Below are 27784 nucleotides of genomic sequence, written 5' to 3' on the forward strand. Positions count from 1 at the left end.
TTTGATCTTTAATTAGAGTTGTAGATTGGATACTGATGGCTCTTTGGTGTAGAGAAGCACCTTTTTTCTGTGTGTGCTCTGAGGCTTTAGTTTGTATTTAGAGAGATGTGTGTAAAGTAGGAATATCCCCACTTGGAATTCTCAAGACACAACTGCAAGAAGGAGAATAGACTCCTGGAGAGCTTTGGTAATTCCCTTTGAGAAGCTATTCAGTCTTCGTTTCTTGGATACATCACACTTTGCATAAGGCCCTGCACATTGAGACTAAATACAAGTCTGGCTATTCTAAAATTTGGACTTTTCTAGGATGGATCAAGATAGCTGTTCTAATACATAGACAATATAACCTCTTCTAATACATAGACCATATAACATTGCTTGAATTGAAAGAATTTGCTGAGTTAAGTGAACTTCCAAGTTTATCTTTTAAAAATGTGGCCTTTGGGTTTTTGGATAGCACCAGCTTTTAATTTAATGCCAGAGATTTTCTTCTCATCTAATTATATCATTTAATATTTATATTTTTCACGTAGAGTGTGCAGAAAAACTCTTTGACCTAGTGGATGGTTTTGCTGAAAGCACCAAACGTAAAGCAGCAGTTTGGCCACTACAAATCATTCTCCTTATCTTGTGTCCAGAAATAATCCAGGATATATCCAAGGATGTGGTTGATGAAAACAACATGAATAAGGTGAGGAGGGCAAAGTTGTTTCCATCATGTCCAGATGTGAAGCAGTTTTTGTTTTTTTGTTTTTTTTTTAAATTTGGCCACACTGTGCGGCCTGCAGGATCTTAGTTCCCCAACCGGGGTCGAATCCAGGCCCGGCAGTGAAAGCACCGAGTCCTAACCACTGGACCGCCAGGGAATTCCCATGAAGCAATTTATTTTACTCAAGGTGTATATTACTTTAAGCTTAGCATTCTGTAAGCATGATATTTCATGTGACCATTTCTAGTTGCATCATAGTAGGTTTTTTTGTTTCCTGTCCTTAGCAGAGACATACTTGGACGTAGATTTAGTTGGAGGAAAAATATGATATCAGTGATAACAGTCATTGATTAAAGACTTAAAATAATCCTGTAGTTGCATTCTTTTACCAGAAAGGACAGTATTAAACATAGTTTTTTATAAATTTATTTATTTATTTAATTTATTTATTTGGCTGCGTTGGGTCTTCGTTCCTGCACGCGGGCTTTCTCTAGTTGCGGTGAGCAGGGGCTACTCTTCGTTACGGTGTGTGGGCTTCTCATTGCGATGGCTTCATTTGTTGCGGAACATGGGCTCTAGGTGCACGGGCTTCAGTAGTTGCGGCACGCAGCCTCAGTAGTTGTGGCTCGTGGGCTCTAGAGCACAGGCTCAATAGTTGTGGTGCATGGGCTTAGTTGCTCCGTGGCATGTGGGATCTTCCCGGACCAGGGCTCGACCTGTGTCCCCTGCATTGTCAGGTGGATTCTTAGCCACTGCGCCACCAGGGAAGTCCCTAAGCGTAGTTTTTTGTTCGTTTGTTTTGTAACATCTTTATTGGAGTATAATTGCTTTACAGTGGTGTGTTAGTTTCTGCTTTATAACAAAGTGAATCAGTTATACATATACATGTATCTCCACATCTCTTCCCTTTTGCGTCTCCCTCCCTTCCACCCTCCCTATCCCACCCCTCTAGGCGGTCACAAAGCACCGAGCTGATTTCCCTGTGCTATGTGGCTGCTTCCCACTAGCTATCTATTTTACATTTGGTAGTGTATATATATGTCCATGCCACTCTCTCACTTTGTGCCAGCTTACCCTTCCCCCTCCCCGTATCCTCAAGTCCATTCTCTAGTAGGTCTGCATCTTTATTCCCGTCTTGCCCCTAGGTTCTTCATGACCATTTTTTTTGTTTGTTTTTTAGACTCCATATATATGTGTTAGCATACGGTATTTGTTTTTCTCTTTCTGACTTAGTTGACTCTGTATGTCAGACTCTAGGTCCATCCACCTCATTACAAATAACTCAATTTCATTTCTTTTTATGGCTGAGTAATATTCCATTGTATATATGTGCCACATCTTCTTTATCCATTCATCTGTTGATGGACACTTCAGTTGCTTCCATGTCCTGGCTATTGTAAATAGAGCTGCAGTGAACATTGTGGTACATGACTCTTTTTGAGTTATGGTTTTCTCAGGGTATATGCCCAGTAGTGGGATTGCTGGGTCGTATGGTAGTTCTATTTTTAGCTCTTTAAGGAACCTCCATACTGTTCTCCATAGTGGCAGTATCAATTTACATTCCCACCAACAGTGTATGAGGGTTCCCTTTTCTCCACACCTTCTCCAGCATTTACTGTTTGTAGATTTTTTGATGATGGCCATTCTGACCGGTGTGAGGTGATACCTCATTGTAGTTTTGACTTGCATTTCTCTAATGATTAATGATGTTGAGCATTCTTTCATGTGTTTGTTGGCAATCTGTATATATTCTCTGGAGAAATGTCTATTTAGGTCTTCTGCCCATTTTTGGATTGGGTTGTTCGTTTCTTTAATATTGAGCTGCATGAGCTGCTTGTAAATTTTGGCGATTAATCCTTTGTCAGTTGCTTCATTTGCAAATATTTTCTCCCATTCTGTGGGTTGTCTTTTTGTCTTGTTAATGGTTTCCTTTGCTGTGCAAAAGCTTTTAAGTTTCATTAGGTCCCATTTCTTTATTTTTATTTCCATTTCTCTGAGAGGTGGGTCAAAAGGGATCTTGCTGTGATTTATGTCAGAGTGTTCTTTCTATGTTTTCCTCTAAGAGTTTGATAGTGTCTGGCCTTACATTTAGGTCTTTGATCCATTTTGAGTTTATTTTTGTTTATGGTGTTAGGGAGTGTTCTAATTTTATTCTTTTACAAGTAGCTGTCCAGTTTTCCCAGCACCACTTATTGAAGAGGCTGTCTTTTCTCCACTGTATATTCTTGCCTCCTTTATCAAAGATAGGGTGACCATATGTGCGTGGGTTTATCTCTGGGCTTTCTATCCTGTTCCATTGATCTATATTTCTGTTTTTGTGCCAGCACCATACTGTCTTGATTACTGTAGCTTTGTAGTATAGTCTGAAGTCAGGGAGCCTGATTCCTCCAGCTCCATTTTTTTTCTCAAGATTGCTTTGGCTATTTGGGGTCTTTTGTTTTTCCGTACAAATTGTGAAATTTTTGGTCTAGTTCTGTGAAAAATGCCAGTGGTAGTTTGATAGGGATTGCAGTGAATCTGTGGATTGCTTTGGGTAGTATAGTCATTTTCACAGTGTTGATTCTTCCAATCCAAGAACATGGTATATCTCTCCATCTGTTTGTATCATCTTTAATTTCTTTCATCAGTGTCTTATAATTTTCTGCATACAGATCTTTTGTTCATTAGGTAGGTTTATTCCTAGATATTTTATTCTTTTTGTTGCAGTGGTAAATGGGAGTGTTTCCTTAATTTCTCTTTCAGATTTTTCATCCTTAGTGTATAGGAATGCCAGAGATTTCTGTGCATTAATTTTGTATCCTGCAACTTTACCATATTCATTGATTAGCTCTAGTAGTTTTCTGTTAGCATCTTTAGGATTCTCTATGTATAGTATGTCATCTGCAAACAGTGACAGCTTTACTTCTTTTCCGATTTGGATTCCTTTTATTTCTTTTTCTTCTCTGACTGCTGTGGTTAAAACTTCCAAAACTATGTTGAATAATAGTGGTGAGAGTGGGCAACCTTGTCTTGTTCCTGATCTTAGGGGAAAGGTTTCAGTTTTTCACCATTGAGGACGATGTTGACTGTGGGTTTGTCCTATATGGCCTTTATTATGTTGAGGTAAGTTCCCTATATTCCTACTTTCTTGAGGGTTTTTATCATAAATGGTGTTGAATTTTGTCGAAAGCTTTCTCTGCATCTATTGAGATGATTATATGGTTCTTCTCCTTTTTCTCCTTGTGTGTATTGAAGAATCTTTGCATCCCTGGGATAAATCCCACTTGATCATGGTGTATGATCCTTTTAATGTGTTGTTGGATTGTTTGCTAGTATTTTGTTGCAGAGTTTTGCATCTATATTCATCAGTGATATTGGTCTGTAATTTTCTTTTTTTGTGGTATCTTTGTCTGGTTTTGGTATCAGCGTGATGGTGGGCTCATAGAATGAGTTTGGGAGTGTTCCTTCCACTGCAATTTTTGGGAAGAGTTTGAGAAGGATGGGTGTTAGCTCTTCTCTAAATATTTGATAGAATTCACCTGTGAAGCCATCTGGTCCTGGACTTTTGTTTGTTGGAAGATTTTTAATCACAGTTTCAATATCATTACTTGTGACTGGTGTGTTCATATTTTCTGTTTCTTCCTGGTTCAGTCTTGGAAGGTTATACCTTTCTAAGAATTTGTCCATTTCTTCCAGGTTGTCCACTTTATTGGCATAGAGTTGCTTGTAGTAGTCTCTTAGGATGCTTTGTATTTCTGAGGTGTCTGTTGTAACTTCTCCTTTTTCATTTCTAATTTCATTGATTTGAGACCTCTCCCTCTTTTTCTCGATGAGTCTGACCAATGATTTATCAATTTTGTTAATCTGCTCAAAGAACCAGCTTTTAGTTTTATTGATCTTTGCATTTGTTTTCTTTGTTTCTATTTCATTTATTTCTGCTCTGATCTTTATGATTTCTTTCCTTCTGCTAACTTTGGATGTTGTTTGTTCTTCTTTCTCTAGTTCCTTTAGGTGTAAGGTTAGATTGTTTATTTGAGATTTTTCTTGTTTCTTGAGGTAGGCTTGTATAGCTATAAACTTCCCTCTTAGAACTGCTTTTGCTGCATCTCATAGGTTTTGGATCGTCGTGTATTCATTGTCATTTTTCTCTAGGTATTTTTTGATTTCCTCTTTGATTTCTTCAGTAATCCCTTGGTTATTTACTAACGTATTGTTTAGCCTCCATGTGTTTGTGTTCTTTACGCTTTTTCCCTGTAATTCATTTCTAATCTCCTAGCGTTGTGGTCAGAAAAGATGCTTGATATGATTTCAATTTTGTTAAATTTTACTGAGGCTTGATTTGTGACTCAAGATGTGATCTATCCTGGAGAATGTTCCATGCGCACTTGAGAAAGTGTAATCTGCTGTTTTTGGATGGAATGTCCTATAAATATCAATTAAATCTATCTGGTCTATTGTGTCATTTAAAGCTTCTGTTTTCCTTATTTATTTTCATTTTGGATGATCTGTCGACTGGTGTAAGTGAGGTGTTAAAGTCCCTCACTATTACTGTGTTAGTGTCGATTTCCTCTTTTATAGCTGTTAGCAGTTGCCTTATGTATTGAGGTGCTCCGATGTTGGGGGCATATATATTTATAATTGTTATATCTTCTTCTTGGATTGATTCCTTGATCATTATGGAGTGTCCTTCCTTGTCTCTTTTAACATTCTTTATTTTAAAGTCTAGTTTATCTGATATGAGTATTGCTACTCCAGCTTTCTTTTGATTTCCATTTGCATGGAATATCTTTTTCCATCCCCTCACTTTCAGTGTGTATGTGTCCCTAGGTCTGAAGTGGGTCTCTTGTAGACAGCATATATATGGGTCTTGTTTTTGTATCCATTGAGCCTTCCTGTGTCTTTTGGTTGGAGCATTTAATCCATTCATGTGTAAGGTAATTATTGATATGTATGTTCCTATGACCATTTTCTTAATTGTTTTGGGTTTGTTTTTGTAGGTCCTTTTCTTCTGTTTCCCACTTAGAGAAGTTCCTTTAGCATTTGTTGTACAGCTGGTTTGGTGGTGCTGAATTCTCTTAGCTTTTGCTTGTCTATAAAGCTTTTGATTTCTCCATCAAACCTGAATGAGATCCTTGCTGGGTAGTCTTGGTTGTAGGTTCTTCCCTTTCATCACTTTAAGTATATCATGCCACTCCCTTCTGGCTTGTAGAGTTTCTGCTGAGAAATCAGTTGTTAACTTTATGGGAGTTCCCTTGTATGTTATTTGTTGTTTTTCCCTTGCTGCTTTCAGTAATTTTTCTTTGTCTTTAATTTTTGCCAATTTGATTACTATGTGTCTTGGTGTGTTTCTACTTGGGTTTATCCTTTATGGGACTCATTGTGCTTCCTGGACTTGGGTGGCTATTTCCTTTCCCATGTTAGGGAAGTTTTCAACTATAATCTCGTCAAATATTTTCTCTTGTCCTTTCTGTCTCTCTTCTCCTTCTGGGACCCCTATAATGCGAATGTTGTTGTGTTTAATGTTGTCCCAGAGGTCTCTTAGGCTGTCTTCATTTCTTTTCATTCTTTTTTCTGTATCCTGTTCCACAGCAGTGAATTCCACCATTCTGTCTTCCAGGTCACTTATCCGTTCTTCTGCCACAGTTATTCTGCTATTGATTACTTGTAGTATATTTTTTATTTCAGTTATTGTATTGTTCATCTCTGTTTGTTTGTTCTTTAATTCTTCTAGGTCTTTGTTAAACATTTCTTGCATCTTTTCGATCTTTGCCTCCATTGTTTTTCCGAGGTCCTGGATCATCTTCACTATCATTATTCTGAATTCTTTTTCTGGAAGGTTGCCTATCTCCACTTCATTTAGCTGTTTTTCTGTGGTTTTATCTTGTTCCTTCATCTGGTACCTAGCCCTCTGCCTTTTCATCTTGTCCTTCTGTGAATGTGGTTTTTGTTCCACAGGCTGTCAGACTGTAGTTCTTCTTCCTTTTGCTGTCTGCCCTCTGGTGGATGAGGCTTTCTCAGAGGCTTGTGTAAGTTTCCTGATGGGAGGGACTGGTGGTGGGTAGAGCTTAATGGGACTTTTTGTTTATTAGGAGCAGTAATCCATTATTTTCAGTTGGTTGTAAATATTTTTTCCAGACCATCATTTCTTTTGACTATATTATCTTTTTTGGCAGCAATAATTGAAGTGTACAACGAATATAACAATGACCCGTACTCATATTAACATTATGATATATTGCTTATATTTTTTCTATTTACATATGATTTTAAAAATTGGACAAATAATAGTTGCATAAATTCTCTTTTAATTCCAGATAAAGCTCAAGTCCCCTTTGATTCCACTAATTCCATTTTCTTTCCTTTTTCCCTGGGAACAGCCACTGTCAAGGGTTGGTATATATCCTTCTAGTCTACTTTTTAAAATTTTTATGAGACAGAGAGATTGGGATCAAGATCTAGTTCAGTGCTTCTCAGAGTGTGGTCTTAAGAGCAGCAGTGTCAGCATCACCTGGAAACTTGTTAGAAATGCAAATTGTTAGATCCCCACTCTAGGTCTGCTGAAACAGAAGCTCTAGGGGTGGGGTACAGCTAGCAACCTGTTTTCAGCAAACCCTCTAAGCGATTGTTGTGCACACTAAAGTTTAATAACCATTGTTCATTTTGTTATGAAACAATAACTCCCCATATTCCCCTCCTGCTAGCCCCTAACAGCCACCATTCTACTTTCTGTCTCAATGAATTTGACTACTCTAGATACCTCATATAAGTGGAAATATAGAGTGTTTGTCTTTTTGTGGCTGTCTTATTTCACTTAGCACAATGTCCTCAAGGTTCATCCACCTTGTAACATGTGTCAGAATTTCCTTTCTTTAAGGCTGAGTGATATTCCATTGAATGTATATACTATATTTTGTTTATCCAATTTCATTTGTCCCTGGACTTTTGGGTTGCTTCCACCTTTTAGCTATTACAAATAATACTGCTGTGAACATGGGTATACAGATATCTCTTTGAGACTCTGCTTTCAATTCTTTTGTATATATACACAGAAGTGCTATGGTTGGATTGTATGTAAATTCTATTTTTAATTTTTTGAGGAAGTTTTGTCTCCTTTAAGATTACTTTTGACAGTTTATTCTTTGCTAGGAAATATATTTTTCAATTTTATCAGCAAGGAGTTATGTATATCTATATCTACATATTTTATTTATAATATAGAAATATATAGACACAATGTTTATTTATAATATTTATATATTCTCTTCTAATTATTTTCCTCAATATCCATGTTTATAACTCTTTCCTCATTTCTAATATGTCTCATGTTTCCTTATTCATGTTTACTAGGGTTTATCTATTCTATTGGTCTTTAAAACCTGGCTTTTTTTTTTTTTTGGCTGCATTGGGTCGTTGTTGCCGTGCGTAGGCCTTCTCTAGTTGCGGTGAGCGGGGGCTACTCTTCGTTGTGATGTGCAAGCTTCTCATTGCAGTGGCTTCTCTTGTTGCGAAGCATGGGCTCTAGGTGTGCGGGCTTCAGTAGTTGTGGCACGTGGGCTTAGTTGTTCCGTGGCATGTGGGATCTTCCTGGACCAGGGCTCAAATCCATGTCCCCTGCATTGGCAGGCGGATTCTTAACCACTGCGCCACCAGGGAAGCCCAAAACCTGGCATTTTGACTTCATATTTTCTAACATTTATTTTCTGAGGTAATGGTTTAGTTCATCTATTTGCAATTTTTTAAAAAACTGTAGAAGTATCTGGAAGGCTTTGGATTTTACTTTTTAGCAGCAGTCTTGGTTTTCAGATGAAGTTTCCTCAATTTTAGTAATTATCAATTTCTAATTTCTGTTACTTAATGATGCCATATTTGACTTAGAGGAATGTTTTATAGTTTCTAAATTGTTAGTTTTTCGTGATTAAAAAAATTAATTGTGGTACATATTTGTTTAAAAAGGTGTTTCATGGTCATCAGAGTAGAATGTGTATAATTTTAGTAGGACACAGAATTTAATGCAAATCTTTAATACTACTCTTAGAACTACCCTGTAGGTGGCTTGAGATAGTATGCTGTGAGAAATGCTTGGTTTAGCTGGCTGGGCTCCCACAGGTAGCCAGTTGACTTTGGCAGTGTGGCAGAACTCCTTCCAGGCTTTGGTAATCATGCATAGTGCTTTATTATAAAGCAAGCAAGGCAACAAACAACAAACAAATAGAACCCTAAACAGATCGGATCAGGCTTTCATTTACACCAGTCCTAGACTGCAGACTGTGTATGGAAAGCAGTTCTATTTTTCAGTTTCTAAATTTTATTATTATTTTTAGTTGTATTACTATCTTACTGTATTAGGGTAGGTAGTGTAATGGCTCAACCAAATAGAACTTTATTATACTTAATGAAATAGTATTGAGCAGCCGAACTGAGTAGCTCTGCAGGACAGTCCTCCTCTTTGTGGTTTCTTAGGACCTTGGCCAGCAACGACTGCCATTTTCCATACATGGCTTCTGTGGGAGTTGTTTCCATTCTGCGAGCCAGAGGGGAAAATATAACATAGAAAAAAAGCATGCTGAGGATTTTTGTGGGTCAGTCCCTTAAATAGCATGTATCTCTTTCATTCGCATTTCATTAGTTGAACTCAGTCATATAGCCACATTTAACTGCAAGAGAGGCTGAGAAATATGGCTATGTCTCCAGGAACAAGAGGTGAACATGGGAACCAAGGAATAAAGGAGCTAGAGGAGAGATCAGCAGTCAAGGATGGCTTAAGACTGCTGTCTCCCTAGAATTCCCAGTTATTTCTTTTTAAAATAAATAAATAAATAAAATATATATTTGGCTGTGTTGGGTCTTTGTTGCTGCATGCGGGCTTTCTCTAGTTGCAGCGAGTCGGGGCTGCTCTTCATCGTGGCGTGTGGGGTTCTCATTGCGGTGGCTTCTCTTGTTGCGGAGCACTGGCTCTAGGCGCACGTGGGCTCAGTAGTTGTGGCTCACAGGTTTAGTTGCTCCGCGGCATGTGAGATCTTCCCAAACCAGGGATCGAACCCATGTTCCCTGCATTGGCAGGCGGATTCTTAACCACTGCGCCACCAGGGAAGTCCCCATTATTCCTTTATGGATAAAAAGTTATTTATCAAGAGTACCTGTTTACTAGGATAATAATACAGGCTATATGTGCTGTAAGGATTCAGATGAAGCTAGGATAGTTAGGAAGGTTTTATGGAAGAGGTATGGAACCTTAGTTGAACCTGAAACAAGAAAGGAATTTAGATTAGAGAAAGAAAGTGAGTGTTGTTCAAGCCAGGGTAATCAAGAAAATGGATATAAAAATGTTGAAGGTATGTTCAGAAAAGTTAGCTAGAGAGTGAAAGGTTCACACAGGCAGTTACAAGAAGTGAAGATGAAGAGCAGATGTGAGTAATCTGGAAGACATTGTGAGCCAGTTTGGATTTAAACTTTATTCTTTAGACAATTAGGAGAAGTCTAAAGATTAGGGTTAGAGGTGAGATATGCAGAATAGTGTTTGAGACTGATCAAAAGGAAGTCCAAAGTGGGAGTTGGTTCAGAGGAAATATGAGTTTAGCTTTTAAATTTTTATTTACTTATTTATGTTGTGGTGAAGTAGCAAAAAATTTACCCTTTTAACACTTTTTAAGTGTACAGTTCAGTGGTGTTGAGTACACTCACAGTGTTTTGTGTTGTTGAGTTGTAGGAGTTCTTTAAATATTGCGGATATTAATCCCTTTTCAGATATATGATTTGCAAATATTTTCTTTCATTCTGTGGATTGTCATTTCACCTCAATAATGTCCTTTGATACACAAAAGCTTTTTAATTTTGATGAAGTCCAGTTTATTTTTTGTTGCTTGTGCTTTTTCTGGTATCATATCAAGAAATCATTGCCAAATTCGGTGTTGTAAAGATTATCTTGTATATTCTCTTACAGGATTTTATAGCTTTAGTTGTTTAGATCTTTGATCCATTTTGAGTTCATTTTTGTATATAGAGTAAGGGAAGGTTCTGACTTCATTCTTTTGCCTGTGGACATCCAGTTTTTCCAGCTCTCTTTGTTGAAAAAAACTGTACTTTCTCCACTGAATTTGATCATATATTTGAGGATATCTTTCTGCACTTTCTCTTCTATTCCAGTGGTCTATATGTCTGTCTTTATACCAGTATCACAGAGTTTTGATTACTGTAGCTTTGTAGTAAGTTTTGAAATCAGGAAGTTTGAGTCTTCCAACTTTGTTCTTCTTTTTCAAGATTGTTTTGGCTTTTTGGCTTCCTTTGAAATACCATATGAATTTTTGGATGGGTTTTTCTGTTTCTGCAAAAAACACTATTGGGGTTTTGATAAGGACTACATTGAATCTGTAGAGTGCTTTGGATAGTATTGCCATCTTAACAGTGTTAAGTTTCCAATCCTTGAACAGGGGATGTGCTTCCATTTATATCTTCTTTGATTTCTTTCAGCACTGTTTTATAGCTTTCATTGTGCAAGTCTTTCATCTCTTTGGTTAATTCCTAAGTATTTTATTCTTTTTGATGCTTTCATAAGTGGAATTGTTTTCTTAATTTCCTTTTTAAATTGTTCATTGCTGGTGTATAGAAATGCAGTTGACTTTTGTGTGTTGATTTTGTATCCTACAACTTTGCTGAATTTGTTTATTAGCTCTAACAGGCTTTTTGTGTGTTTGTGTGTTATCTTCAAGGTTTTCTACATATAGATCATGTCATCTGAGAACAGAGATAACTTCTTCCTTTCCAGTTTGGATGACTTTTATTTCTTTTTCTTTTCTCATTTCCTTTTCTTTTTCTAATTGCTCTGCGTAGAACTTCCACTAGTATGTTTAATAGAAGTGGCAAAAGCAGGCGTCCATATCTTGTTCCTAATATTAGACCAGTAGCTTTCAGTTGTTCACCATTAAGTATGATGTTCGCTATGGGTTGTTCATATATAGCTTTTATCATGTTGAGGAAGCTTATTCAGTGTTTCTGTCGTTGGAGGGTGTTGAATTTTGCCAAATGCTCTTTCTGCATCAATGGTGATGATTTTTTTCCCTTCATTTTATTTATGTGATGTATTACGTTGATTGATTTTGTTGTTGAACCATTCATGTCCTCTAGGAATAAATCCCACTTGGTCATAGTATATAATCCTTTTACTATACTGCTGGATTTGGTTTGCTAATTCATGTTGAGGATTCTTTCATAGATATTCTTAAGGGAGATTTGTCCATAGTTTTCTTGCAGTGTTTTTGTCTGGCCTTCATATTAGAGTATTGCTAGCCTCATGGGATGAGTTAGGAAGTGTTCCTTCTCCTTTAATTTTCCGGAAGTGTTTGAGAAGGACTGGTGTTAATTCTTCTTTAAATACTTGATAGAGTATTCACCAGTGAAGCCGTCTGATCCTGGGCTTTTTCTTTGTAGGGAGGTTTTTTATTACTGATTTCATCTCCTTGCTAGTTATAGTTCTATTTAGATTTTCTGTTTCTTAATGAGCCAGTTTTGGTAGATTGTGTGTTTCTAGGAATTTGCCCATTTGGATTATCCTGTTTGTTGGTGTATAATTTTTCATAGTGTAATAATCTTTATTTCTGTAAAAACAGTAATGTCCTCATTTTCAATTCTGATCTTTAGTAATTTGAGTCTTCTTTTTCTCTTAATTTAGCTAAAGGTTTGTAAATTTCTTGACCTTTGCAAAGAGCCAACTTTTGATTTTGTTGATTTTTTTCCCCCGTTTTTCTATTCTCTATTTCATATTGATTTGAGAACTTTCTTCTTTTTTAATGTAAGAGTTTCCAGCTATAAAGTTTCCACTTAGCACTGTTTTCTTTAATTTTTGGTGTGTTGTATTTTTACTTTGATTTGTCTCAAGATATTTTCTAATTTTCCTTGTGGTTTTTTTCTTTGACCAAGTGTGTTGTTTAATTTTTACACATTTGTGAATTTTCCAGTTTTCCTTCTGCTGTTGATTTCTAGTTTCATTTCATTGTGATCAGAAAGATTATATATATTATTTTAATCTCTTTAAATTTATTAAGACTTGTGGCCTAACATATGGTCCATCCTGGAAATTGTTGCTTGTGTGTTTGAGAAGAATGTATATTCTGCTGTTGTTGCGTGAGTTTAGCTTTTGGCAGGTTATATTCGAGAAGGTGTGTAAGTATAGATGTATTATTTTCAGTTAGGAGTAAGGCCAAAGGGAGAAATTTGTTAATGAGCTGTAGAGAGGGCTTGAGATCACAAGAATGCCTAACTTTCTATGAGGAATGGAATTTAGAGCACTAGAACAGCCTTAGATATATCCTTAGTTAGAAGGCTGAAGCTTGAATATAGCCTGGAGTTCTGGATAAAGATGGAACAATTTGAGATAGACATTAACCAAGAAACTATAATATTTAGAAATTAAAGATAATATAAAAAAGAGAAAAAAAAAGAATTTGATCAGCTAAATTCAGGGTTGGGAAGTCAACTGCATTGTTTGGGAAGGATGTTTTCTCATGTTCCTTTAATAATTCAACAAAGAAAGGGAAGAACAGGTTCCTTTTTTTGTATTCAAGAAACATTTAAATGACAGCTACTTAAATTATGAAATTTAAAACCACAAATATCAATTATATGTTTCTAGAGTATAATTTTTAGAGGCTAATTTCCTACTTTATTAAGTAAGTCTGAAATCTAAGAAACTGCACATATTATCTAATTGCTGTATTTGAATTTTGTAGAAGTTGTTTCTGGACAGTCTACGAAAAGCACTTGCCGGCCACGGAGGAAGCAGGCAGCTGACTGAAAGCGCTGCAATTGCCTGTGTCAAACTGTGTAAAGCAAGTACTTACATCAATTGGGAAGATAACTCTGTCATCTTCTTACTAGTTCAGTCCATGGTGGTTGATCTTAAGGTAACATGCTTATTGTTTCTCTTATACAAACTTAAAAAACGTTAAATGAAGAATAAACTTGTAGTATAAATAGTATACTAGATCACTGTCAAAGATCATTGCAACACAGAAGTTCTGAGTCTTCTTTTATTAAGTTCTTAGGACCTGCTTTTGTTACTGTTCCTCTGGCTACATAAGGTGGCTTAGAATATGAAGAAAACACAGAATGAACCCGTTTTCTTAAATTAGCATAAATATTCAGACTTGTGTTTAAAATAATGTAGAAATTTGGGCCTGAAAGGAACCATATATGGTATAGTAAGAATTTTGAATTTTGTCAGACTGATGAACCACAATATTAGTGCTTTGTCTGGGAACTAAATGTTACTGCCATCTGTGTGGATGATGTGTTATTATTAAATACTAGTAGAAAAAATACTGCATGACTGTTTAAAGGCTTTTGTTTTCTATTGGGATTTTCATAGAACCTGCTTTTTAATCCAAGTAAACCATTCTCAAGAGGCAGTCAGCCTGCAGATGTGGATCTAATGATTGACTGCCTTGTTTCTTGCTTTCGTATAAGCCCTCACAACAACCAACACTTTAAGGTGAGAGCATTGGTTTTGATCCAATTGTATTTACTGATGCTGTTGATCCTTTTAAATGTGAAAAGAGTAGAAAAATGAATAGATTACACCTTTATCAGTATTGCTCATTATTATATGTTAAAGTTAATTTAAAGACCTTAAAAATTTATTCTATTTTAAAAAAAACTTTCTTTTTGTTGTTCCTTTTGTCCTCATATATATTACTATATATTTTTCTCATAAAAGTAATAATCATTTTTTTTCTTTCCTCTGTAGATCTGTCTGGCTCAGAATTCCCCTTCTACATTTCACTATGTGCTGGTAAATTCACTCCATCGAATCATCACCAATGTAAGTCCAAAAGGTATTGCTAAATTACTTAAAAATTTTTTTTCTTTACTCCTTTTTTATTTCTTTTTAAGAAAGACGTTTTTGGTTTACAAAAGATTTTGAATTTAGATGTATGATATAGGAAGATTTCTTACACATGATTCTATCTAATAACTGATATACAATTGTATTTTTCATATTTAATCTTGACCTCAGGGCCCTTATTGAGGAAGACGGAGTTAGTGGGATCCTTTGGAAAGATTAAACTTAAAAGATATTTGGATCAGAAGCCCTTGAGAACAATGCCACTGAAAATATAATTTAACATTTTCATCCCAAAGCTCTTCACATATTATTTTAATACTCTTAGCCCTTTCCCAGCATTTGATACGTTCTTACTTGTCACCTTACTGTTTAAGTTAAAAGTAGTAGTATTTACGTTGTAGCGCATTATGTATATTAAAAAAATGGTGAGACCATATTTGATTGCACTTTTTAGTCTTCCTTAAACAAGTGAAACATTAACACTTAGAGGTGTTTACATGATATAAAAGCATATCAGACAAAATAAGCAAACTTATTAAAAGGTACTTGTGAAACCTTCGACTCTGATGTGAGTACATCAAGTAGAAAGATAGTAACCGTATTAGATTTGGACCATGGATTTAAAAAATTCTGTTCTTCTGATCATATTTTGAAGGTTTTCAAGTGTTATTTACCATAGCTCCACTTTTATCCATTTTTAGATATTCACACGTAAGTGTAAATTGTTCAACTTTTTCCTGTTTTCCTCCCTTAAAAAGGACTTTAATCATTGATAACTTGGGTATATTTGTCCTCTTTATAATCAAATTTCATTTTAAAAGAGTGTCTCTAGTGAGTTAAAAATATCCTTCTCACCTTCATTTACCTTGGATGTATTGAACTATATCAAATTCTTCCACATTTTCTTTTATCCATTCCTGCAGAGGAATAATAACTATTAATAAAACTATGTAGTGACACATTTGGTTTTTCTCAGTGGGGTGCAAGTAGCATTTTTGGTCAGGACAATCTTTACAATGCAGGACTGCCGTGTGCATTGTAGGCCATTGAGCATCCCTGGTCCTCATTTCATTAAATACCTTTTTTGCCACTTCCCTCCTCTCCCATCTCTGCCCCCAGACACTATGAATAACTAAAAATGCCTAAGGGAATGATTCCTCTCTCAGTTGAGGATCAGTTATAGGTAGAAGTAATATTAACTACAGTTTTTTGCAAAAGGGAAATTTTAATGAATCTGATATTGCAGATAAGGTATGTTTGTATTAAAAACTTAGAAAAATTTTTATTTTGCTTTTGCCAGTGTAATGAGCTAAGACATTGTACCCTTGTTTACTTTCAAGGCCATTAATTTAAAAACAATGACTTTTACCCTTCATGTTTATGTGTAATTCAGAAATAAAATACTATTACTTTTTTCTCCTTTGGTTTATAATACTAAAAACATTCTGTTTATTAGAGTGGATGGTTTACATAAATGCTTAAAGCTTGTATTTAATAAACCCAAGTGTATACTTTTTTGATACTCTGTGGCTAGTTACTTTAATTGTGAAATATTTTTGTCTACAATTGAATATATAGAGCACTTTCAAGCATGGACTTGGCACTGCTGTAAGTGGCTGAGCTGCTCCTTTGTGGGTTTAAAGCATGCCTGGAGTGGTACTTCATGCATGCCTCAATGTATATGGTGAAGTGGTTGTGCATCCTTCTGTACTCTAATGAGTACTGCATGTGTGAAGGTGGAGTGTGTCTGTATCAGAGGCCACATAAATACGAAATCTATTTTTATAAAGAAAAACCTATATTGACTAACTTTTAAAATATTAAGTGTTAGTAACCTTTTAATGATTAGCTTGAAAAGGAACATAAATTTGAGTCTATAAAATATCTTTTATAGTTGGACCTTAGATAATGATACTTTATTACAATAGATTGTTTGATAAATTGTTTCTTGTTAGGGTTTTTCTTTCCTTTGGTTTGAGGCTAAGAGATATTGAATCTGAAGTAATTTCTGATTGAAAAGGACTGTGTATAAAGTAAATATGCTAATTTATGGAATTGACTGTTATAGAATCTCACTTAATGTAGATATTATGGAAATATTCTGTCTTGAAATCACATAAAATTTTTCTTAGATATTTGGACTCCTAATCTTAAATTTATTTGTAGTATAAGATTTCCTTTTGGGCTTCCCTGGTGGCGCAGTGGTTGAGAGTCTGCCTGCTGATGCAGGGGAGGCAGGTTCATGCCCCGGTCTGGGAGGATCCCACATGCCGCGGAGCAGCTGGGCCTGTGGGCCATGGCTGCTGAGCCTGCGCGTCCGGAGCCTGTGCTCCACGACGGGAGAGGCCACAGCGGTGAGAGGCCCACGTACCGCCCAAAAAAAAAAAAAAAAAAAAGAGATTTCCTTTTAAATGATTCTTGGTTCAATACACCTCATAAGTTTTCTTCTTTCTTGCTTTTTCAGCCAGCTCACAGATTTTTTAAAATTACCACATTCTCAAATTAGATAAATGATGTGGTTTTGAGGGTGTATATAGAAGTAGTAATGATGTTTGCAGTTTTGTTTTGCTTTCGTGAAACATACTCATGTTCAGTTCATAAGTATTGTGTTTAGGTCTAAAAGAGTCCACTGTTTCTTCTTAAGAAATCTGAAAATCCAGTCACTATTTGAATTTGATTATAATTTAAGCTTTTATCAGTTTCTAAAATGGTACGTTTAGTACCATCACCTTTTTTATTACGGAATACCATAAGATATGAATTGTAGTTAAAAGATCTGTGTTATGTGCTTAATCTTTATACACTTCCTTTAGGTTAGATTAGATATGTTGTTATAATTGGGCAGTTAAAGAAATAATATATACATATATGAACCAAATATCTCTCCCATCAGTGGAACATGCTATAGCTGGTATAGTACTTAGTATTGTTTTTTCCTTATGGCAGTTGAGTGTAGTTTACTTATGGATAGTTCACATATTGAGAATGAGATGATCTCATTCTATTGAGTGGGTTTGGTTGAAGAAATTATTTCCAAGGCATGTGAAATTTATTGAAATAATCTTGAAGAATTGCCACATGGTTTGCTTATATTATGAAAGTATTGCCATTTGTTTGGCAATGAACTTAGAATTTTCAAGGACAAAAAAGAATAAGTCTACCTTAGTTGACTGGTTTCAGAAAGGACACATTTAATAACTGCTTGGAAAACTAAAATTTTTACCAACTACATAATGTCTAGGTTTTAGTGCCTATTTTATTTGAAAGTGTATCTTTAAATTTTACTTTAAAATGAATGATTTTATATATTATGAAAAATAGAAATTTTGAAAATAACTAAATCTTAAGTTAAAATCAAGTTATTTAATAGGGTATACCTGGTACCATGATACAATTTCAGCAGCTGTCAAAATGACATAGTAGTTTGGATAGGATGTTACATGGGATGCATATGTCTTTAGTTCAGCAGTTTCTGACAAGATATTATAGGGTCAGTAGAGTGAGGACTCTTACCTCAAAGCATTTTGTGATTATTCAGTCTTTGTTACTTTAAGCTGATTAACACAAGCTGTATAAATTAGTAGATATATGGAAATCAAGGTGTATTGATTGCTCTGTGCAAGTCAGGTGACCAGATTGACTAACATTTAAAGAATTCATTATATAACGAAACTAATAAAACTTGATCATTTGTTAGGAAGTAAATTAAGAGTTTGAGAGAAAAATAGAAACAATCATACTATCCAAATAAAAGTATTTCTTCCCTCATAACTTAGGAGTTTTTTCATAAATGGAGTTCAGTATTGATTGTATTTTATAAATTGGTTTTATAGGATACTATACAGTAAATAGAGTTTGTAATCCAAAATTTGGGGTTTAGGTAATATAACCGGATGCTACTGTAAATATTCTGAGAGTTATGGCTAAAAAAATTAAATGTTGAGAATTTAATTAGCTTAGTTTCAAAGTAGAAGGAACTTGGGCATAGGATGTGAAGCTATCACATCCCCTTATCTAGTGTTTCAAATTGTTCTTTCAGGTATTTCTTATAGCAGGAGTTTTATAAATTGGAAGCCTGTATTTTAAGTCATCCTATTCCTTGCATACTCTCTCTATATAGTGAAAATTCATCCAGTCATTTTTGTATTCACTGATAGACAAACTTAATAGTTTTAGTGATTTTCATAATTGTCATTTTCCATAATATAGTAATTAATTCATTTAAAAATAAAAGATACACTTTCAAATAAAATAGGCACTAAAAACTAGAATCAAAGCTAAATAAACAGGTTAAACTGTAGAAAAATATTTACATAAAATAATTACTTAAAAAAATATTTAGCTATGATCATTTTGTCTTTGTGGTGATCGTTAGTCTTCTCATGTATTGTGCCATCATTGCATATCAATTTAAGATTATAGGTTTACTAATAGCTTTATCTCATTTACTAATTTCATGTTGTAATTATCATTGTTTGTCTGTAGGCATATAAGTAATGGTTTATCACATATTCCTTCAACACTGTGTTGAACCACTAATCTCTTTTAAAACTGATAATAGAATTCTTGCCTTGGGAAATATATACTATATATGCATATGTTTCTGAAATGTGTAAAACATTAAACTTATAAAAAAGAAAAAGATTACCTACAGAATTAGCCCTCTAAAAACTTTGTTTTTCAGATTCACTAAATTATCAGTGAGAAAAGACAGTCTCAAATGCTCACGCTTACGTAGTGAGGGATTTGTTTCATGTTCATTATGATATTTTAAAATAGATGTATGGTTTGGTGTTTGAATTAAAGACATTACTTGAAGACTTTGGAAATCATAGTGTGTGTTTGCATGGTCTTAGGAAATTTCTCACAAAGTGATAAACCATAAAACTACAGTGATTACCAGAGCATATAACTCATGCAAATTTGGACTTTTCCTTTCTTATGGTCTCTGTTTTTCTCCAGTCTGCATTGGATTGGTGGCCTAAGATTGATGCCGTATATTGTCACTCAGTTGAACTTCGAAATATGTTTGGTGAAACACTTCATAAAGCAGTCCAGGGTTGTGGAGCGCACCCAGCGATACGAATGGCACCGGTAAGATTAATCGTGAATTTTGAATTCCACCTTCTTGCAGTTGCGTTTTCAGTGCCTTTATCCCATTCTTGCTGTTTTGATTTTTTTAGAAAATCAAATGAGACCTTTCTTTTCAGTAAGTATTGTGGTATGTTGAATACTGCAATATTGTTGCAATACTAGTTAATGATGTATGTTTTCCACTATTTCAGTGAGTTTAACTTACTTTTCTTAGAGATATTTTCTAACAAAATGCTGTTAAAATCTTAATGAATGTCACTTTTTCTTTCTTTTTTTAGTTTCTTTTTCCTTTAATCTTTCCTTATGAATCAAAATATTTTGATTAGCTCCTCATCTTTTGGGGGTGAGTAAGGGAAGCTGACTCCTGGGTTAGAGTGAATGTTCCTACTAATGCACAGTTTTGCCCATTGGATGCTGAATATTGCACACAGGAAATTACAAATAAAATTTAAAGTTTATATTTAAAATAAAAATATTTCATATTTCATTAAACATGCTTTGAACATTAAAAATGATAGGCACTTTGATATTAAAGTTTGACTCTGTTTAAACTTAATAAAAGTAGATATTTTCAAATAAGCATTCTCACAGATTAATACTCTTAATTTGGAAACTCAAATAGAACCAATTTAAAAAGACAATTAGAAGATGGTAGAAGTCATTTCTTGGTATTCATGTATAGCCGGAGTATTATACATGGCAACTCTTGACATCGATTGGTAGTGCTTTGTCTTCTGCTTCTTATTTTCTATTCTTTTTGGCTACTGTCGCTCACATGGTCAGATGCCAACCAGTCACTGTTTTGCATGGCAGTGGGCAGTGGCTGTATGTATGACCATTGTAACTACCTCAGAAAAGTCCTTGGTTTCTTTGACTTTTCTGTGTATAGTTACCATTATAGTCACATCATGTCATTTCACATGAAAATGTGGCATGTGGCATGTTTTCACCTATTGGTTTTAATAGTAAATTAGCCACTTCACACTTAAAAGATAATTTAAACAGCTTTCTTCCTGGCATACATCTCTTTTTCCAAGTTCCCTCAGTCAGTAAAATATTTTGGTTTTATACAGTTCTAGTTCAGTCTGATCCAGTTGTCAGCCATTGTTTCTGAGGATTGTTTATCTTAGATGTTCAAATAGAGAAGTTTGCTACACCATATATTTTGGGATTATTTAGCCCAAAAAATTATAGCCAAAAGAGCATGGCAGTCATGTTTTATTAAATAAAATGCAAAGTTATCTTTAGTTTTTGTAATGCCAAGTACTTAATTTTTTAAAAAAATGAAAATTTCAATCCAAGTATAAATCAATTGGAGATAAACATAAATAATAGCTACTTAAATGTTATTAACTTGACATTCATTTTTGAAAAGTTTTAGAAAATGACTTAAAATAAACTTTAAAAATTATTTACTGACCTATTTATTCATTCCAAATATCCTCTGGGAAGTTAGAATTTTGACTTTTTAATTTAATTTAATTTAATTTAATTAATTTATTTATTGGTTGTGTTAGGTCTTCGTTGCTGTGAACGGGCTTTCTCTAGTTGTGGAGAGTGGGGGCTACTCTTCATTGTGGTGTGGGGGCTACTCTTTGTTTTGGTGTGCGGGCTTCTCTTTGCGGTGGCTTCTCCTGTTGTGGAGCACGGGCTCTAGGCGCGTGGGCTCAGTAGTTGTGGCTCGCGGGCTTAGTTGCTCCGCGGCATGTGGGATCTTCCTGGACCAGGGACTGAACACGTGTCCCCTGCATTGGCAGGCAGATTCTTTTTTTTTAAATTAATTAATTAATTAATTTTTGGCTGTGTTGGGTCTTCGTTGCTGTGTGCGGGCTTTCTCTAGTTGCGGTGAGTGGGGGCTACTCTTCGTTGCAGTGGGCGTGCTTCTCATTGCAGTGGCTTCTCGTTGCAGAACATGGGCTCTAGGTGCGCAGGCTTCAGTAGTTATGGCACGTGGGCTCAGTAGTTGTGGCTTGCGGGCTCTAGAATTCAGGCTTAGTAGTTGTGGCACATGGGCTTAGTTGCTCCACAGCATGTGGGATCTTCCCGGGCCAGGGCTTGAACCTATGTCCCCTGCATTGGCAGACAGATTCTTAACCACTGTGCCACCAGGAAGCCCAGCAGGTGGATTCTTAACTACTGTGCCACCAGGGAAGTCCGTGAAATTTTATATGTATATGTATTTGTACATAATGGCCAAGGGACAGCTTCCTGGCTGATACTCTTTTTTTTTTTTTACTTTTTATTTTATATGGGAGTATAGCTGATTGACAATGTTGTGATAGTTTCAGGTGTACAACAAAGCAACTCAGCCATACATATACATGTATCCATTCTCCCCCAAACTCCCCTCCCATCCAAGCTCTGGCTGATACTCTTATCAGGGAAAATAATCATCAAATCTACTATGAAATAATTTTTTAGGATAAGAAAATGCTTCAATTTGGATGATCCTTAAGGTGAATCTTATCTCTCTTAAGCCTGGTGAGTGAACAGTCTGACAACACATATAGGAAGTATCAAATTTCCGCTAGCTGCCAAGCACATTGTTAATGCTGGGGAAGCATGATGAGCTGAACAGTCACAGAGATGCCAGTCTTGTAGGTTTTGCTTGAAAACTTCTAATGAAGAGCCAAGTACAGTGCCCATAAAGTCTGGAAACAGTCAAATATACATAATGAATGGTTTAGAGATACTTCACATCAGGGTTTTCCAACTTTGGCACTACTGACATTTTGGCATGGTTAATTCTTTGTTGTAGGGGACTGTCCTGTGCATTGTGGGATGTTTAACAGCATCCTTAGCGTCTACCGACTAGACACCAGCAGCATCTCTTGCCCCCCAGCCAGTCATGAAAAACAAAAATGTCTACAGACATTTTTCAGATATTCCCTGGGGAACAAAATTGCCCCCAGTTGAGAGCCACTGTATGATAGGATATGTTCAGTGGGTTGTTCTTATTTGCATTGCCTCAGATAATTTGTGGCTCTGATAAACCTTAGCTTTCAGTTTGCTGCAGAATTAATCAAGGATTTCATTGTGTCAAGTTAAAATAATATGTGTTTCTAGGCTTTACAACTACTTTGTATTTTGGATTGGATAAATTTCTTTCTGTAAAGAGCCAAGTATTTAAAAATTTTTCTCCAACCAAGATCAACTCATGTCCCTATCACTCCCACCTATCATAATCCTCTCTCTTTTTTTGGAGCTCTAGAGAACCCTTCTGATTCTTCCATAAGACAGCACTGCAGGGGGGGGTGGGATTAATTGGGAGGTTGGGATTGACATATATACACTATCGATACTGTGTATAAAATAGGTAACTAATGAGAACCTACTGTATAGCACAGGGAACTCTACTCAGTGCTCTGTGGTCACCTAAATGAGAAGGAACTCCAAAAAAAAGGGGATATATGTATATGTATAGCTGATTCACTTTGCTGTACAGTATAAACTAACACAGTATTGTAAAGCAACTATACTCCAATCAAAAAAAAAAAAAAAAAAAGAAGCGGCACAGGAGATCAAATAAAGAAAACAAGCTCCATACACACACACACACGCACACACAAAGACAGCACTGCAGATATTTGAATAAAGTTATACTGTACTGCTAAGGGTTCTTCAAAAGTGTGTGTAGGTATGCACTTTGTTTCCTCTGTTTTTACAGCTAAGGAAACTGAGGCACAAGTACTGTTAAATGAAAGACATATCATCACATGGTTAGTAAATAGTCAACATTCAGTCCAGTGTCTTTCCAGTTCTTCAGCTGTCTTCCCCTACCCTTGTTTTAGCTTGATGAAAGCAGGAGCCTTGTCTGGCTTGTCCAGCACCCAGTTCCTGGTCCCTAGAACAGTATCTGGCATGTCGTAGGCATCTAGTACATATTTGTTGAATTTCTTACTTGACCTGCTTTCAAAACCCTCCTCCATCTGGTATGCTTCTCTTCTGGAAAGAATCTTCGTTGCTTTTTTTCAATGAAAATGACATATTAAGGTCTGAGTTTAGTGTTCTAGATGTGGTATAATAATTGATGAAAACTGTTAACCTTCTGTGTCTGCATATGATGTTTCTACTAATACAGTCAAGGATTGCATTATTTTAGATTAAGATTTTAATCATTTAAACTCTTTAGCCTTTTCCATATGAACATTGAGCCATAGCTTCTCCATTTTGTACTTTTGTAGTATTTTTAAAAATTTGAGATATTTATCTCAGCACTAATCATTTATGTTTTAAAAATAAGATAGCCTGTTAATAATATGTGTAGATTCTGCACGAAAATTTTCCTTCTTAAAGGGGATCCTGGCTCAGCACATGCTTCCTACATGCCTATAATTCAGTCATGGCCTTAATTAACTTAACAGATGGTTTTGGCCCTTCATAAACACCTGAGTACTCTGATTCATGAATTTTTTCCTGGGCACGACTGCCTCTCCTCTTTGGCCAATGTGCATATACCAGGTTGGATTCCTACTATTGTTTGCAGTGTGGAAGATTAATTAATAAACTAATGGATGGTTTATTTTTCTTACATTTCTAGCCAAGAAATATCTTTCTTCTTTAGCATGTTATTTTTGACTTTAGGTAACCCACTAATGGTCACTAATTAAAAGGTGTTTGAATTGAAAAATTTATTTAAATTTTTCAAGTCTTTTCCCTCAGTTTTATTGAGATATAATTGACCCACAGCACTATATGAGTTTAAGATGTACTGCATAATAACTTAAGTTTCATATAGTGTGAAATGATTACCACAATATGTTAGGTTAACATCTATCATTTCATATACATACAAAAAAAAAAGAAAAAAAGGTTTTTTCCTTGTGATGGGAACTCAGGATCTACTTTCTTAACAAGTTTCCATACAGCAGTGTTAACTATAGTCATCATGTTGTACATCCCCAGTACTTATTTACCTTATAACTGAAAGTTTGTATATTTTGACCATTTCATCCAATTCTCCCAACCTCTACTCCCTGTGTCTGGTAACCAGAAATCTGAGCTCTTTTTCTATGAGTTTGTTTTTTGTTTTGTTTTGTTTTTAAGGTACCACATATAAGTGAGATCATACAGTATTTGTCTTTGTCTGTCTGACTCATTTCACTTAGCATAATGCCCTGCAGGTCCACTCATGTTGTCCAAATGGCAGGATTTCCTTCTTTTTTATGGTTGAATAATAATCCATTATGTGTGTGTGTGTGTGTGTGTGTGTGTGTGTATATGTACCACAGTTTCATGACACTTGTTTCCATGTCTTGGCTATTGTAAGTAATGCTGCAGTGAACATAGGGATGCAGATATATCTTTGACATAGTGTTTTCATTTTCTTTGGACAAATACCCAAAAGTAGAATTGCTGGATCTTATGGTAATTCTATTGTTAATTTTTTGAGGAACCACCATACTGTTTTCCCTAGTGGCTGTACCAGTTAAATCTCACCAGTAGTGCACAAGGGTTCCCTTTTCTCCACATCTTCACCAGCATTTGTTATCGTTTGTCTTTTTGATGATAGTCATTGTCTCACAGGTGTGAGGTGATAGCTCATTGTGACTTCATTTTCCCTGATGGTTAGTGATTTGAGTACCTTTTCATGTGTCTGTATGTCTTCTTTGGAAAAATGTTTATTCGTGTCCTTTACCCCTTTTAAAATTGGATTATTTGGATTTTGCTGTTGAGATACGTGAATTCTTTACTTATCTTGGATATTAACCACTTATCAATTTATGATTTGCACATTTTTTTCCATTCCCTAGGTTGTCTTTTCATTTTGTTAATCATTTCTTTTCCTGTGCAGAAGCTTTTTAGTTTGAAAAACAACACCCCACTTGTTATTTTGTTGTTTGTGCTTTAGGTGTCATATACAAAAAAAATCATTGCCAAGACTCATGTCAAGGAGGTTTTTTTTTCTGTTTTCTTCTGGAAGTTTTATGGTTTCCAATCTTACATTTAAGTCTTTAGTCTATTTCAAGTTAATAATTGTGAGTGGTGTAGAATTTTTCAAGTTTTACATTTTGTATTAGGCAGCCATGCTGGAACAAAATTTGTATGCTGCTATCTGAGATTGATATGATATTATCAAACTATTATTTACTTTCTGGAAATGGTTAATAAGTGGATAATTTTTATATCTGCTAATTGTTCTCTGCTCCGTTTTCCTGTGCAATGGCTGCATCATGGAAGAACAGTTACACTTAGTGACATTTTAATAAATAAATTTGTTTAATGAAAGTTTTACCTTGATCTACAGTGTTACTTCGACTTAGAATGAAAAGAAGTTTAATGGGAGCAAACAGTAAAAACAGCATTTATTAAATGTATTTGGTAGGACGTTTGTTGTGGGATTATAAATATAAAAGCAACTTGTTATTTGTAAGTTTTGCTATTTATTTTCTGTAGTGACATTCCTGTAGTATATTAGATAGTTTTTCTTCCACACTGAGGACAAAAACCTTCAGTGTTCTTGGGCATAATAACAAATGCATTTCTCACATGTAAACATTGACAATAATTGCTGTATGTTATAGATATGCATCTCTACTTTTTACCTTTGAAGGTCAGCCTTTTACAAGGACATTTTTATTATGAGTCCATAGATGCTGGATATTCTCCTGTGTATTTGCATATAAAAACATACATGTCAAAAGCATACATTTTTGTTTCCTTTTAAAGGAAAAGGGGAAATGTTTTGTAAGAACAGATAGAAAGGTGGTATTGGATCCAGAATATAATTGTTGGATTTCCAGTTGAATAACATCCATAATTATAGTATTAACACAGCATCTGCCATAGTATCTCTGTAATTGAAACACATTTTCCATGATTTAATTTTTCTCAAAGAATTCTTTCTCTGTTTTATCAATGTTCTTCAGGCAAAATACATGCATTCTGTAACTTGAGAGAGATGGAATACCATTAAAGGAAAAAGAAAATCTTACAGTTAAACTGTTAAATACAGAGATTGCCTGTATAGCATATTTCATCAATTCTAAGAAGTACCTATTTAACATTTCTGAAATTGGGGTTCATCTTATTTGTATGATGTCTTACAGTTGACAGTGAGTTTTCATTCCTTGTGGTACATAAAATGATGATGCATCTTACAGTTGATAACATCATTGATTCTATGAAATATTTGTGTATACCTGTATGAGATGTTTTGTTAAATGAGTTGCTTACTGTATGTATCTGTGAGATCTATAGAATAAATATTTTATCTCTAATATTTTCACATTTGAAAAATTGTTTTTAACATAGGAGTCAACCTTATATTAAAGCTTTTAGTACCTTAGCAGATTTTCACTTAAACTTTATTAGATTATATAATAATGTTGCAAAAATAATTTTTGTTTGCTTTTCAAGCTTAATTATATTCATCTTGTGCTTCCTATGGAACGTTTCTACTAAGACTGCACATTTGGTGGTGTAAAATATGTCCTTTATTTTTCAAAGCTTTTTAAAAATAGATTTACTTGAAAAAGCTGAATAGCTATTATCCTGATTCTGATGTCTGATTCTTACAAGGTGAATGTCATGTTTTTGTTTTTAGAGTCTTACATTTAAAGAAAAAGTAACAAGCCTTAAATTTAAAGAAAAACCTACAGACCTGGAGACAAGAAGCTATAAGTATCTCCTCTTGTCCATGGTGAAACTAATTCATGCAGATCCAAAGCTCTTGCTTTGTGTAAGTATTTTTTATAAAATGCCTTGAAATTATACTTAGTTTGGTTTAGCTGGAAAGCCAAAACCTTGAAGGTGATTGTTAGCTCAAGAACACTTACTGACCTTCCTGATCATACATGAAACCTAAGAGATCCCTAAGAAAACGAACTTACAGAGAATACTAATATAATTAGATCAGATTTCTTAACCTTTTGTCTTAATTTTTCTTATCATTAAACTAACATACTTTGGTAAGATCTTCTGTCCATACCCGGCTACCAGATTATATATTATTCAGGCATAATCCTGGGATGGGGTTTAGATGTAATGAAGCAACCATAAATTGAGTGCTTCCTATATCTACACAGTTGGTTTTTTAAGTCTCCAATTGCTATTGCCAAAAAATTGAGTTTTTCCATCCCCCTTTCTTCCTGTCATCAGCCTTTTAATGTCACTGGCTTTGCCTATGTATACTGTATTGGGAGAAAAAGGAGTTAAAAATGGGT

General features: G+C 35.0%; 1 protein-coding gene across 6 annotated transcripts in view; it reads left to right on the plus strand.

Annotated features, from left to right (window-relative positions):
* NF1 (neurofibromin 1) overlaps positions 1-27784 on the plus strand; it is a 248699-nt gene that overhangs the window by 71448 nt on the left and 149467 nt on the right. For 4 of the 6 annotated variants that reach the window (XM_082678058.1, XM_082678063.1, XM_082678062.1 and 1 more), the window contains exons 8-14: positions 534-691; positions 13411-13584; positions 14049-14171; positions 14427-14501; positions 16104-16133; positions 19488-19619; positions 27166-27300. In XM_082678058.1, coding sequence (XP_082534184.1) covers positions 534-691; positions 13411-13584; positions 14049-14171; positions 14427-14501; positions 16104-16133; positions 19488-19619; positions 27166-27300 — 827 coding nt within the window. The remainder of the gene's footprint in view (positions 1-533; positions 692-13410; positions 13585-14048; positions 14172-14426; positions 14502-16103; positions 16134-19487; positions 19620-27165; positions 27301-27784) is intronic. The other 2 variants (XM_082678059.1, XM_082678061.1) reach the window with 1 other exon arrangement.

Source organism: Grampus griseus, assembly GCF_964374135.1.
Source record: "Grampus griseus genome assembly, chromosome: 20".
NCBI classification, from domain to species: domain Eukaryota; kingdom Metazoa; phylum Chordata; class Mammalia; order Artiodactyla; family Delphinidae; genus Grampus; species Grampus griseus.